This window comes from Canis lupus, chromosome 7, assembly GCF_011100685.1.
Source record: "Canis lupus familiaris isolate Mischka breed German Shepherd chromosome 7, alternate assembly UU_Cfam_GSD_1.0, whole genome shotgun sequence".
NCBI lineage: Eukaryota > Metazoa > Chordata > Mammalia > Carnivora > Canidae > Canis > Canis lupus.
The window spans coordinates 45,245,029-45,260,328 of NC_049228.1; the positions used below are offsets into that span (position 1 = coordinate 45,245,029).

At 42.3% G+C, this 15,300-nt stretch overlaps 1 protein-coding gene across 1 annotated transcript in view; it reads left to right on the forward strand.

Moving 5' to 3' along the window:
- EPG5 (ectopic P-granules autophagy protein 5 homolog) overlaps positions 1-15,300 on the forward strand; it is a 101,045-nt gene that overhangs the window by 40,175 nt on the left and 45,570 nt on the right. The window contains exons 15-25 of the mRNA XM_038543374.1: positions 8-127; positions 757-1,016; positions 4,555-4,695; positions 6,088-6,232; positions 6,458-6,655; positions 6,959-7,069; positions 8,191-8,313; positions 9,184-9,350; positions 10,181-10,402; positions 12,196-12,319; positions 15,052-15,196. Coding sequence (XP_038399302.1) covers positions 8-127; positions 757-1,016; positions 4,555-4,695; positions 6,088-6,232; positions 6,458-6,655; positions 6,959-7,069; positions 8,191-8,313; positions 9,184-9,350; positions 10,181-10,402; positions 12,196-12,319; positions 15,052-15,196 — 1,756 coding nt within the window. The remainder of the gene's footprint in view (positions 1-7; positions 128-756; positions 1,017-4,554; positions 4,696-6,087; positions 6,233-6,457; positions 6,656-6,958; positions 7,070-8,190; positions 8,314-9,183; positions 9,351-10,180; positions 10,403-12,195; positions 12,320-15,051; positions 15,197-15,300) is intronic.

A 15,300-nucleotide genomic window follows, 5' to 3' on the forward strand; every position in this document is an offset into this window, starting at 1 on the left:
TTACAAGGGTACCCTTCATCTGGATCAAGCAGTCCATGCTGAAGTGGCTTTAATGATTCTTGAAGCATACCAGAAATACCTTGCACAGAAGCCATATGCTGGACTTCTTTCTGAAAGTATGAAGCAGGTATTTACTTCTCTTGTATATTAACATCTTTATTGTAAGTGGCCTGGGTGGATAAAGGTACAGTATTTACTCTTAGGTTACCTATGGACATTCTGGTCACTTAAGATACTGAAATTGAATTCTGTGGTTGGATAAGAATGTTTCTTTGAGAAGTAGCCTATATATGACCATTTTAATATTGTGGACTTTGATATGAGCTGGAGCTGGAGCTGGTATGTATTGGCTCAAGAGAACAGACTGTTAAATTTCTAGGAACTTGCAAACCAGATTATTAACCTATTGGTAGCTTGAAAACTGACCACCATAAGTGACAAACCGTGTAAATCACCTCCCACACTCCGGGCTGGTTGTTAAAGCATATTTATCACCACATCATTTGTTGTGTACCAACTTTTGTGTTATTACTCCTTTGCGTGCACTGACTCAGATCAGGTTCACAAAGTGACTAGCAATTGAGCAGAAGTGGTCAGTTGTGAGAAATTGCATTGAGTGCTGCAAACACTGACTCCTGGCAAGTAGAATGACCTCTCTTTTGAAGATGTTGTCGATCACAGAAGGAAATGGGCGGGTGAGCTTACTGACTTAATTTGTGTGTGACTAATGTGGTTTACAATAAATAATTGTTTTAGGTTTCATATTTGGCCAGTATTGTTCGATATGGAGAGACACCTGAGACCTCATTTAACCAGTGGGCCTGGAACTTGATCTTGAGGTTAAAACTGCACAAAAATGATTATGGAATACAGCAGAATTGTCCAGCTGTGCCCTTCTCCAGCACTGTGCCTGACATGACGGAGTCCCCCACGTTTCATCCTCTCCTGAAGGCTGTTAAGGCAGGCATGCCCATCGGCTGTTATCTGGCCTTAGCTATGACAGCCATGGGCCACAGGTACAGTGTGGGCTGAGCCCCTAGGGTTGTTGAATCTCATCGTCAGTGATTCTAGTTCTCATTTTTCACATCCCAAGGTCTGAGGCCTCCATCAAACCTATCTAAAGGTGATCAGGACCAAATCATAAGCCTTATTAATGGCTTCTCCAGGGGAAATGGCTGCCCAAATTCATATAAGACAGATATGTTCCAAAAAATCACCTTATACATTATAGACAAGGACAGAGTATATCTGTCCCTCAGAGTGGAATGTTTATGTCAGCAGTAGTTACTTTCTTTCCTTGGAACAGAGATCACATAAAAATAATTGGTCATCTGTACTGAATTTTGTTTAAAGTGATGGCAGACTCAGGCTTTTCCCCTAAAGAGTTAAACCTGTCCAGGGGAAAGAAATGCCTGATCAGGTCACATGGCTCTCTGGCGTGAGCCCAGAGCTGTCTCTGTCTCTTCCACTGGAGCATTTACCACACTGTTATAGTTGTCTGTTCAGTCTTCTCAGGGATCATCTGTGAGGTCCTAACCCCAGGAACCATGTTGGTCTTGTGTTACCATTTTATCCCTAGTGCTGAAGGCTATAGCTGGTGCAATCAGCAGCTGGTGCAGGAAGTAAATGAACGAGTTCTTAGTTGATTAAAAATCTTTGTTTTTTTTTTTTTTTTTTTTTGAAAAGATCATTTTCCTATGAAATACTAATTTTTTCTAAAATCTCTTTCACCTACATGCTTTCTGGTTCTTGCATTTTAGACTCCCTGTAATACCTTTTTAGCATCCTGATTTCATCATCTTGTTCCACGTTGTGTATATTTTCAGGGGGATGCCAGGTGTCCCATCAGCTGTTTGTCTTTGGCCTTGTGCCATGAAATGGGGCGATACGATATTATTGGTTAGCTACCTTTACGTTGTTGACAGGGTAGTGGAGATGATGGACAACAAACAATTGGCAGCACTAAAGATGTCATTGTGGGCCAGATGAGATTGGTAAAGCAGTGCTTCTCCACCCCAACTGACTCTTTAGAGTCATATTCAGAGTGCTTCTCAAACTGCCTGTGCAGTGAAGAGGGTGAGAATCCTGATCGAATTGGTCTGGGGGCCAGTTCTGCAGATTATTCTATGGTACAGCCTGGATTGAGAAGCATTCAAAAGTATGGGCAGAAGGAATTTGAAGGAAGGAGAGATCAGTAGCAGAATATCTACATAGAGTTGCTAAGCTTTGAAGAGGAGTCCTAAGTAGAGAAGGCGTCTGAGGCTAGGGGGTAGAGTGGTAATGCTCACCCTCTCCAGGTGACTGCCCACAGTGTTGGGGATTCAGCTACAGACCATCCACCCCCTGCCCCCCACAACCCCACGCCACAGCACTCATACACGCCGAGCAACACCCTTACTGTGTTGTAGTGTAATACTCGTGCACTGCATGCTCCTTGAAGGCAAGGGCACTATCTGTATATCTCCAAAACTTGAACCAGTGGTATTTGATTGCATGAATGTGGGAAGGAGAATCGGGTCTCTGAGTGGGGAGTGGGGAGAGGTGGGGAGTGATGAGGAAACACTCCTGACCCAAGCCCATGCTTCATGTTGGTGAATAGAGGTGACCAGGTAGGTGAGTAGGGCCAAAATGCAATGGACAAATTTGAAAGTCAGGAAAAAAAGAGTAGAATTGATCCACTGGGGCGAGAAGAGATGTTATATAGGGACTTTAGAAGGCACTTCGCATTTTTCCCAGTAGCCCTAGTGTCATTCAGTTTCCTGTACCTGCACATGTTTCTCATCTCTAGTATGGGGGTAATGATAGTCCTGGACTTACTTGATGAGCCTTAAGCGAGTGATAATACTTTTAACATATTCAGCACATGGCTGGTCTGTGGATTCTGAGGGTAGTGTTCTGAACTTAATCGTTCTGTGATTTCTCTCATTTCCTGTATTCGTTCTGGGATTGTACTCTTTATTCACTGAAGCTACTGTGGGTCTTCCCCAAACATAAATATTTGTTTGGTGCTGATTACTGAATCCTGAATGGGAGTAAAGATGAGAATAAAGTGTTTCCCTTTGGGGCTGACCTCCATCCACCCATTGTCATCAAGGATATATATATTTGTATTAGAACTAACCTAAAACAATCTTATAAATGTGCTTGGGGTTGGGAGCAGATTATGCAGGGATAGAAGTTGTACATGAATAGAACATCACACAATACAGAAAACAATAGTCAAAGAAATCACCCAGAATCTTTTTTACCCTATTGAAACACTATGGTTTTTTTTCTGTTTATTTTTACCCATTATTTTTTCCTTTGATCTTTTATGGAAGTTATAATGTATGTATAATTTTGTATATCCGTTGTTTTTCATTCTAATATTATAAACATTTCCTGGTGGCATAATCTTTGCACTAATACTTTTATGTTTTGAAATGACATTTTACCCTAGAATCAAACTAGTATAATCAAACTATAAGGTAAGAAGATGAGAGAAAGAGCCACTTACTTCAACCTCTCTAGCACAGTGAACATTTTGGTGTGACATTGTCCCTGTTTTTTCCCCTTTTTATAATTCCTTTTTTTTTTATAATTCTTCTTTTGTAATCAGAAGTATAACCTTTTTTTTCCTCCAACATGAGTATAGTAGAATTTTTCCATGTTGCGCTTGGACATTATATGCATTATTTTTAAAGATTTTATTTATTTTATTTTTTAGACAGAGAACACGAGTGGGAGGAGGGGCAGAGGGAGGAGGGAGAGGGAAGAAAAAAGAATCTCAAGCAGACTCTGAACTGAGCATGGTGCCCCATGGGGGACTTGATCTCTCAACTGTGAGATCACAACCTGAGCCAAAACTAAGAGTTGGACGCCTAACTGACTGAGCCACACAGGTGCCCCTTGTATGCATCATTTTTAAATGTTGTAATAATACTCGCATTGAATGGATTTTTCCAAAATTTACACAAATCATTTCTGCCTCTGAATCTGTGATTTTAAATAATTTTGAAAAGTGCATCATGGATCATCTGACAAATTTTCCCCACACTTGAGGTTATTTCTTAAAGATAGATTTTCTGAGGTGAGCCAAAGAAATTTTTATGCAAATTGGTTTCAGAAGAATTTTGCCAGTTTATACTAACAGAGTGAACTCACTTTTGAATCTTCCCTTCCCTCTAATCCCTTGTGGAAATATGCAGACAGTGAGAGCCCCATGATTCTTAGAAGAAGCACCATTTGAGAAGCAAAATAGGGTCGTGGCGAGTGCTCTGGACTGGAAATTTGCAAACCTGGGTTCTCATTTTGGCCCTACACTAGGAAATTCTGTGAATTGGGCATGATACCTCACTTTTCTCATCTATAAAATTAAAATTTAGTTGAACGGTTTAAGCTTCTTTGTATTTCCAGAGGTCTGATGCTGGTGTTTCTGTGTGAAGTTTGGCTCTGCAAAAATGTGTTGGAGACCTGAGATCATTTGGGTGGCAAGTAGGCTGATGGCTCATTAGAATAACATCATTTCCTGAACTGGCAACCTTGAGTGCTCATTGCCTTTGTCTCTTTTTTTAGCATTGAGAAGTTCTGTGCCGAAGGCATCTCACTGTTGGGAATTCTGGTCCAATCGAGGCATTTGAGAACAGTGGTTCATGTCCTGGATAAGATCCTGCCTTTGTTCTACCCTTGCCAGTATTACCTTCTGAAGAACGAGCAGTAAGTAGAGTACAGCCCAGGGAGTACAGACGACTGTATTTGCAAGTAAAATAGGGAATCATGTAATTCAGTAGTGTGTTTTTTGTGAGGCAGAAAACTTCTTCCCTAGTTAGGATGCAGGTTGATGAACAGTGACTCATTATGATTCCAGTTTTATTTTCATGAAAGGTACTTCCCTTTTTCATTTAATTTTAGATTCCTTATAGCTTATTAGTATTTGAAGGAGCAGTTGTTTCCATGAAACCTGGGAATAGTGCTTCTGACATTGAGCAGTAAATGGCTTTGCCATTGTAACGGTAGAAAAACACATTGCTTTTCATTGTCTGCAGTATTACAAACAGATAAGATACATAAGAAGGTGCTTATCTCATGAGACATTCATAATGTTGAGAAAAGACTTTTGAGGTAGTTTCAAAGTTAAGAAGCAAAGTATTATTGGAAAGGCTGTGGTGTATAGGTTGCATTTGCATTATGGGTAAAAGTATATGTGATTTATGGTAAATGAAGTAGCTGCTTGGGGAGGGAGGGAATTAAGGATGGGTTATGAATCAAGATTCTTAATTGCACATGGTAAAAATCCGGTGCACACTGATTTCACCAAGAAGGGGATGTGTTGGTTCATACAACTGGGGACAAAGGCTCATGATTCTAAAGTGGTAGTTTTAGTAGTTTTAGCCAGGGGTGATTTTGACCCTCAGAGGACATTTGGTCATGTCTGGAGATGATTTTGGTTGTCACAACTTGGAGGGGGGTGGGGTAGGAGGCAGTGGGTGGCTGGGCAAGGGGGCGTTTGAGTGCAGGATTGGGAGACATTTAATGTGTTGGGTGTATTTTATTTGGCAGGGAAGGGTCAGGAGGTGTCCTCTGGGCAAAGGGCATTATAGGTGAGATGTGGAGAATGAGGAGGACATTGCCCAGTTAGGTGTGGGGGAGTGCTTCAGGCTGAAAACCCAGAGGAGGAGGGAGATGGGAGGAGGAAGCCGGTACACCCAGGGAGCTGAGGGCACGTCCTGACTGACTGTGGTGGGACCCTACCCCCGCGTCCCACAGGGCCCCTTATACTACCTTGTTCACACAAGTCAACACCCAATATAGGATTATGGGATGGTTTTCTAGCCATCTGCTTTGGGGGGAGTGAGGAGAGATAAAGGGGCACTTGGGCTGTCACTCTTTGACTTGTGTATGTGTTGGTGTGTCTTGGATATAGCTGTAGAGAAGATTCCTTTTAACCCACCTTAAATTTGAAAACTTCATTTTTCTGACTTCTTGAAGATTTATTGAAATCCCTGAATAGAGCTTTGTTTTCTGTTTCCTCATAAGTCATCAGCCCCTGAATATTTTACTGACTTCTGATTAGAAGGTCGGGTATTGATTGTCCTGTGTCCTTGGCAGGTTTCTGTCACACCTCCTCTTGTTCCTACACTTGGACAGTGGTGTCCCTCAGGGGGTCACACAGCAGGTCACCCACAAGGTGGCGCAGCACCTGACAGGAGCCACCCATGGGGACAACGTGAAGCTTCTCAACAGCATGATCCAGGTCAGACCCTGAGGAAGCCCCTAAATTCACCCTTGCTCACCTTCCCAGTCAAGCATGCTGGTGGTAGCACATCTGAGTGTTGGTCATTTCAGAGCACTCACCGCAGTGCTTTTGGCCAAAAACGTCAGCAGATGTGTGCTTGTAGTGCTTGTAGTTGTTTTGCTGGTGTTTTAAGAATGGGAGACTAACTCTTACCTCCACATCACTGGAGCCCTTTCTCCATAGGCTCACATATCCATAAGCACTCAGCCCAACGAAGTGGGTCCCGTTGCTGTGTTAGAGTTCTGGGTTCAGGCTCTAATAAGCCAGCATCTTTGGTACCGAGAACAACCCATCCTCTTCCTTATGGACCACTTGTGTAAAACAGCTTTTCAGCTGATGCAGGAAGACTGTGTGCAGAAGTTGCTCTACCAGCAACATAAGGTAAATCTGTTAGAGAATTTGTCTTTCAATCATTGACAAGATTGGTCTTGATGGGGCCTAATCTTAGGAACCATAGTCCTGCCAGTGTAGACTCCAGGGAAGCCAAAGGGAAGGATCCCCGAGGAGGATCCTTGCTCACTGCATTTGGCTGTAACATGCTGCCTGTGACTATCATTGCTGGGGGGGACTAGTGAAATCCATGTCTTACCAGAACCTACCATCGTGGGAAGATAATTGCTGATATTCTTGATAAGGTTTTTTTAAAGCCTCTTCTCTCTGCTGCACACCGTGTCCCCTGTGTAGAATGCTTTGGGTTACCACTGTGACCGGAGTCTGCTCTCTTCTTTGGTGAGCTGGATTGTGGCTGGCAACATCACTCCTTCCTTCGTGGAGGGCTTGGCCACACCCACTCAGGTAGGAAAGCCCCTGCAGCCAAAGATTGGTCATCTTTGGGAACTTTTAATGGTGTTACCATCTTTGCTGATATAGTGCTGCTGGCTTTAAGTAGCGTTCATGTAGCACCTACTATCTAATCCTCCCCGTGGCCCTCTGTAGAGAAGGTGCTGTTGCTGTTTCACAGAGAAGTTAACTGAGGTTTTGTGGGACCAAATGGCTGGCTCAGGATCCAACAGCTCATGGTCAGGCCTGGTTTGGCTGACTGCAGGGCCTGCCCAGCAGCGTAGTTAAGAGCAGATGCTGGAGCCAGACCACTGGTTCAATCTGCTCTGTTAGCCCTGAGCCTTGGACAGCTTGCTCACCTCTATATCCTCAGTTTCCTCCTCTGTGTAATAATGATCACACCTGCCTGTAACATACCCAGACCCATGCTAGTCCAGCTACGAGGCACGTATTCAGTGTTGGCTGCTCTGATCACCATTAGCAGCAGCCACTTCTTCATTGTTAACCTCCTGTCCGACTTGTGCGTCACATTATGTCCCCGATTTGTCACTTACACCAGTAGGGACATCCTTCACCCTCCCATCAGTCTTGCCTCCTGCTCTTCCTTTCTCCTTTCATGATCCAGCTGAAACTCCTCCTGCCAGGCATGCCTTCGCCCCCATTCTCCATGCAGAGCCATTTCTGTCTTCCCACCTCTGTGGCCCTGCCCTCCTTCCACCAGCTTCATGTTGCACTTGACTCCTGACTCCTCTCACTTCACATTGTAGTTACTTCTATATTAGTCTCATCTCCTTGAAGAGTTAGAAAACTTCTTGAGGCCAGAACTTATATCTGACCCTCTTTCCTGACTCTCGTGCATATGGAACCTGCCCAATAAATAATTGTGTGAACGAGTATCTTCTTGTACTGAAGTGGCATTTCTGAAGGAATTAAGCATTTTTCAATGATTTGTTTTATCTAAATTTATATCTGTGACAGGAACAGTGATAGGTGTAAGAACTCTGTTAATTGTGGAAGCTATAAATAGTTGTTGATTGAGATATCTGGTCAAAGAGATGCGAATTTGTAGACTACCGGGATGTATTTCAGCTGAGTGAGCTACTCATTCCTCTCACTCTTACCTGCCATCCTTGTAGGTCTGGTTCGCCTGGACAGTACTGAACATGGAGTCCATCTTTGAAGAAGACTCCCAGCTCCGAAGAGTTGTAGAAGGGGAACTGGTTATAAACTCTGCTTTTACCCCTGACCAAGCTCTGAAGGTGCACATAGCAGTTCTGCATTGAGTGGGTTTACTGATGGATTCATCTAAAATCTTGGGAACTTCTGCATTTTCTATTGTTGTAAATGTTTGGAAAGTACAATATCCAAACCAGTGCTTAAAACTGTATAATTGAAGTGCATACTTCCTTTCCAAGCTTTATTTAGCATAAAGAGGTCACATAAATGACTGAAGTCTGTGTTCATGCATGGCTGGATGGTATTGCCCTTGTTTTAAAACAATTGCCAGTGGGTGTCATGTGCATCAGTCCCCTGGAGAGCTTGTTAAAAATCAGATTCGTGGACCCCAGCTTTTGAAATTCTAAGTTTCTAAGTCTAGAGTGGGACCAGGAATTTATTTTAAAAACTCCCTAGCTGATCTTTAGGCTCACTAAAGTGAGGAAAAAGACTGGAATGAAAGACCTAGTTTAGGGTCTCATAATAGAGTCTTGTCTCTTGGGTTTCAGTCCCTGTTAAGGACTTTATCATTCTTGAAAGTCCTTTTCAGTCTAAATGTTCAAGAGATTGATAATGTTTGACAGTAAAATTGACTTTTGGTTTTCCTATCACTCTGCTCCCTTGCACTGTGGCATTTATGCTCCCTTTCTGGGAAGGCATGGCAATGAGATAAAACGTGTAGGACACATTCCAATCTGGGGGGTCTGTGAAATGTTTTGACAGAAAGACTGCCCCCTTGCTACCAAGGAAGTTAACGTGTTAGATAGTGGGTTGGAAAAATAAAGTGATAGGATTTTTTTTCTTACTGAATTGAAAACAAAATGTTCAGTGTTTCATTTGGATCATTTAGAAAGAGCAGATTGTTTGGAACTGTGACCATGTCATGGTTGCTCAAAGCCCCTCCTATTTTATAGAAAGCCCAGGCCCAGCTGAAGCTCCCCATCATCCCATCCCTCCAGAGGCTGCTGATTTATCGTTGGGCCCACCAGGCCCTTGTCACACCTTCTGATCACCCTCTTCTGCCTCTCATTTGGCAGAAGTTCTTCCTTCTGTATCTTCACCGCCCAGGACCACAATACGGGTATGGTACCAGGTATTGTAAGTGTCTGTGAACCTGTTCATCACTTTGCACTGCTCTGATGCTCTGTGTCCTCACACTGTGGCCTTTGAGTTAGAACCACTCTTCAGCCTCTGCCTAGGAATTTCCCTGTTTTACATTTATTAAACTGGACAGTTTTTGAGTTTAGAGTATCTTGTGGCAGCTCTCTCTGTACCCAACAGGGTGAAGAGAGCACCTGGTGCCAGGCAAGTTGTAGTCTAGGGTGCCTGGAGCTGCAAAGGGAAGAGAAACTGCCCCAAGCAGGCTGCTCGTGTGACTGTCATGGGGGTCAGCCACGTGGATTTGTGATGGGCAGTGCAGGTGTGGACAGAGGCCAGGCTGTGCCTGGCAGCTGGTGGGCTGTGGTTGGGGGTGTCTGGTATTTCCCCTGGGAATGAAGGGACCCTGACCAGCCAGAACTGTCCACTGTTATCAACCATGTTCTCAGGCTCCAGCCCTGTTCCTGGCTCACCCTACTCCCTTAATTCAGTCCTGCAGAACATACAGATATTGGTCCCTGGGCTTTCTGTTTTCTACCACATTGCAAGTTCTTCTAGAGCAGAAACTGTCTTTATTCTATACTGCTAAGTGGTAATAATATCTGAAATTTGTGTAGCTTTTCATTCTTTTTAAAACTGCTTTCAAACACACCATCTTGTTGGAGCCTCATACTAACCGCTGAGGTAGAAGTAACAGGTATTGATTTAGTGTGGTATATTTATAGCCATTGACTCCTTAATTGATTGCAGTTTAGTGCCATCCAGAAAGAGCACCTTGTGTTGATCTTGTGATCTCTGCTTGTACTTTTTAAGGTTACCCATTGATGGTTGTATTGGAAGAAGGTTTTTTCAAAGCCCTGCTCATATCAGTTTGTTGAAAGAAATGAAGAGACGCCTGACAGCAGTGGCTGACTTCCACCATGCTGCGAGCAAAGCCCTCCGCGTTCCAGCAGAGGGCAGTGAAGGGCCGCCTGGCAGCCAGGCTGGCACCCCTGGCTATCTGACTTCACCAGAACTGCACACAGAGCTCGTGAGGTGGGCTATGGTTTTTTAGCCACATATACTGTCTTTCACAGCACCGGGCACTGTGCTGGAGCCATTGTTTTGGGCTACAGACTGCCAGATGTCATTCTCTCTGCCCTGTTAGATGGAATACAGAGAGTGATTTGGGCTAGGTCTGCATCTTAAAATACTTCTTTTCTGTGTTCCTCATGAGAAGGGAACGGGCAGTTTGGATATAGCTGTCAGCTGCCTGGAGTCTGAATGGAAGGTCTGAAACCAGAGGGCTGATGTCCTTTTCTCTTGCTCTATGTAATAACAGAAACCAAAACAATCGATGATAGCTGGTTAACATCTAGTAAAGACTGCTAGGACACTTCTCTAAAGGAAATTCGTGAGCAAGGCAAGATTCTTTAAGGGAAGTCCATACACCTCTTGGAATTTACCTGGGGTAAGGTACAATCTCATAATCACCCAAAACCACTTCTAAAATCAGGCACAAAATGTGTATCCACCCCCCCAAAGGTTAAGAACTCTGAAGTAAATTTGGTCCCTTTCACACTATTCCTTTACCTTACGTTTAAACTTGCTATAAACTAGGTATTAGTCTAAATAAGACTTAATAAAAATGGCTTCTAACAATTAGCCCTGAATACAAAATGTCTTGGTGAGGAAACCCAGAGTTTTGATCCAGCACTGAGGCTTCAGGCTTGCTTGACCCGAATGCCCTCTGGGTCATCTTTCAGCCTCTGAAATGATTTCTCCCCTATCTTGCTTGCTTGAAGGAAAACTTATTTTTTAGCTAGGCTTAAACAGTGGGCAGGCTTAATCTTTGAACATTTAGATCAGCCAAGAAAGTTTGATGTGCCCTTCTGCCTCTCTTAAATGCCTCTTCTGTTGGCATGTTGGTAAACTAGCCATCTAACTGAATCAGAGACTGGGAGAGAGCTCGGCACCGGCCCCTTCTGTTTTGAGAGCCTCAGAGTCCTGTCCCTGCTCTCTTCCTACACAGGCTGTCTCAGAGGTAAGAGGTGGTTTTCCACGTTACTGAGCAAAGCCAAGCCATGCCACCCCCCAGGCACCACCCAGCAACTTATGTACCACAGACTCCTCTGCACACAGCTGCTTGAAATACCAGGGATCTTAGCTGAATGGACTGTGTTCCTTGAAGAAACAAAGGAAACATCATCAAATTTTTAAAAAAGTTTTTCCTGGAAAATGGAGATTTTTTTTCCCTTCTTTTTTTAGCCAAGCTTTGTTTTATACCTTCTTAATGGGAACAAGGTGCACACATGCTTCGAGTTGTGTTTGTGATTTCTTGAAGCTGGAGAGCGTCCCTGAACCTAAAGCTGGCAGCTTCTTCTGTTGTGAAAGTTTAAGATGGCTTTAAATGTTTTCTCTGAAAGACAGAAAATGTGTTTATTTGGATGTTAAACTTTTCCAACTGCTGAGGCTCACTGTGACTGGATTGCCCAGGAAGGAAAAAGTCCCAAGTTCAGATCCCAGGACTGGGTTAAAATCACCTTCTCCAGTGATTTTTTTGTTTGTGTTGTATTTACCCTCACTTTAATAATAGAGTTCACCTAGCTCTTTCCTCACAGCCTCATTGTAGCGATTATTGCATCATATTTGAAGGATTTGTGACCTTCTGGGATCTGCTGCTGGCCCATGAGCTTCTTGGGACTGTGTGGTGGTTGAAAGCATTTTCTTTATTCTGTGCTTTTTACTTTTATGTAGTAGTGACAGTTTTCCTAGAGATGTAAGAAACTTCATTTGTCTGCACATCCTTTTGGATTTTATGTAATTATGTTGTTTTTTTTTTTCTTCAGGCTCTTCAATGTGTATATATTGTGGCTAGAAGATGAGAATTTTCAAAAAGGAGATACCTATATCCCTTCTCTACCAAAGCATTACGATATTCACAGGCTAGCAAAAGTGATGCAGAATCAGCAGGTGATACTACAGCAATGTTGCTTTTAGTATTTTTGAACGTAATCAAATAGGTTATAGTCAGTCTAATGTTAAAACCACTTACTGATACGGAAATGGGGTCACAGGCATGTTCAAGAGGTGCATTTGGGGTGTAGCCTCTGAGGAGGGCAGGTGATGCCAGGCAGGTAAAGAGGTGTCAGATTTCTAAGGGCCATATATGCCTTTCTAAAGAATTTCTATTTTGTTTTGAAGTGTTTGTTTCAAGAGCCCATGAAATGGGCTGAGGGATTAGATAAATGGAGGAACTTAAAATATGTTGAAAAAGAATCCGTAAGATCAGGAGGATTTTTAGATTAGATACATGGGGGGATTGATATAGTAATAGGATTGATTAGATTACAAGGACACCCAAATTTCTGGCTTGGGCAGCTAGAGATACTGTTGACAAAGATCCAAAGTACTGGAAGAGGAAGTGCCAGAGGGACTTCAAGGACAGTGCTCTATCAAGGATTTGGTGGGGAGGGGATGTACAGGCCTAGAATTCAGGAATGGGGCAGTGTAAGAAATGTGGGTTTAACAGTAGTAGAGCATTTAGATTGAGAAGAGGACCAAGTGAAGCTGGAGCCCTAAGAAATAATGACATTTAGGGCATAGAGAAACAAGCCTGAGAATATAGGGCCAGAGAAATAGGAAAAATAAATAGGAAGTCATGGTGTCCCAAAGTCCTTTGAGTCCATTCTGTGTTCATCTCTCTTCTTTATCCTCTACATGCCATGGCCTTAGCTAAGAATTTGCATGTAGTAGATGTCGGGTCAGTATTTTTAAAACTTAATCATAGCTTCTTGGTTCTCTGATATTTACCTTGATTCCCCAGTACCTACAGAATTAATAGCTAGCTAGCTAGCTTTCTTTCTTTCTTTCTTTCTTTCTTTTTCTTTTTTTCTTTTTTTTGTCTGTGTTTGCCATTTGATTTTATAGCTCCACTTTTTGATCTGTAGTTCAGTTATACTTGTTCTTTTTTGGTTTCTGAGATATCTCTGCTTGGCCCTTGTTAATTCTTAGTATTCTTAATTGTTAGTCTCTGTCAGCAGTTACTTGGCATGAAGGCAGACAAGGTGACATTAGTGATCCCACTTAAAGGAGACGTGTATATACAGTAGGGGGACTGGTATAGCACCTCCAACAGTTGTTTGGTGCTTCTAGGATTCAGGCCTGTGCCCAAGAGGACTTGGGGGTTTCTCCTCTGAGTCTGGAATGCCTTGTGCCATAGTTTGGAAGTAACAATTTAGGACTTCATAGCAGTTTGCTCATTGAGAAACCAGGGACATCTGTTGATTTAGAAGAATTCTTTAAACTTTAAATCAGGAAAAAAAATTTTGTCCACAAAATGACAGTCTTTATCTGATCACTCATTACTACTATTTGATAGAGTTTTTAGTGTTCATGGAGAGCTGGCATTTCTTTTCATTAAAGACAGTCTCCCATTCTAATATGTATTGATCACCAAAGTGAAGTAGACATTCAAAATATGCAAGACTGTTCATTGGAGTGTAGGAAGAGAATATTAAAACTTCAGTTTTTTTCTCATTTTATCTATTATTTATTTCACCTTTCATAATAAAAAATTTGATCATACAGAAAAATGGAAGAGTGCAGCACACATGCCCTCCTCCCTCTGCTGAGTACCAGGTGTCTAATTTTATCTATGGCCCATCCACTCCTTTCACCCATGCTATCTCCGAACTAATCCTAGAAAGCATTTGACACCTGAAGATTTCAAAACATGAAGGTTAAAAAAGTATTTTAACCTAATAGCATTTACATCTATAAAATATTAACAGCAGTTTCTGAATATCAAATATCTAAGTAGTATCCCAATTTCCAGTTACTTCAGAAATGTCATAGAAGTTTTATCTTCATTTTTATAGTTTGAGTCAGGATCCTCATTTTGTGATTCCTTGATAGTCCTCATAAGTCTGTTTAATATACTGGCCCTCCCCTTATTCCTTTTTCCCCTAGCAGTTTGCTTATTGAAGAAACTGGATAGTTTGTTCATAGACTTTCCCCACAGTCTGGATTTTCCAGATTGTATCTTTGTAGTGTGGTTTAATGTTTCTCTATCCCTTGTATTTCCTGTACAGTGGTACTGGAACCAAGGGCTTGATCTAATCAAGATTCAGTGATTTTTCACTATATTTGTTACTTCTCTCTTTAAAGTTTCTGGTTTTTACTTATGTCTTATCAATACTGTGTGTATATAATTTATAAATACACAGTTGGTAGGGTTGTTAAAATTATGTTTTCTGATTTTGGTACATAATCAAATGTCTGCTAAGATATTGTTACTGTCCATTTTATATATATAATTAATATATAAACATACATGCATATATATTTAAAGATTTGTTTGCAAGAGAGAGTGCAAAGTGCAAGAGTAGGGGGGAGGGGCAGAGGGAGAAAACATTTAAGCGGAGTCCCCACTGAGTGAGCATGGAGCCTAACATGGGGCTCGATCTCATAACTCTGAGATCATGACCTGAGCCGAAACCAGGAGTCAGACGCCTAACTGACTGAGCCACCCAGGTAACCCCTGTTAGCGTCCAGTTTAAACATGATCCATCCTAATGCTGGAGAACTTGATATAGACTGTCTTGTGCTAAACCTTACTGGTTTACTTTTTAGTTAAATATATAGTTTTATATGTGAATACATGATTTGTCTGTGAAAGTGAATGTCCCATGGTGCAATTCTAGGATCTGTGGATGGAGTATTTGAACATGGAGCGCATACGTTATGAGTTCCAGGAAACTGTTGGTCTGTGGACACAGGCCACACTTGAATCCCATTCTCCACCCTGCAGTTCATCGGTGCAGCTGGACGTCACTGATCCTTCATTGGGTGAGCTACATGAACATCGGCCCCCTCAAGTGAATGAATGAGTGAGTGAATGATTGAACTCAAGCCATTGGGGGTTAAGGTTTATAGATTGTGTATCCCTCTAG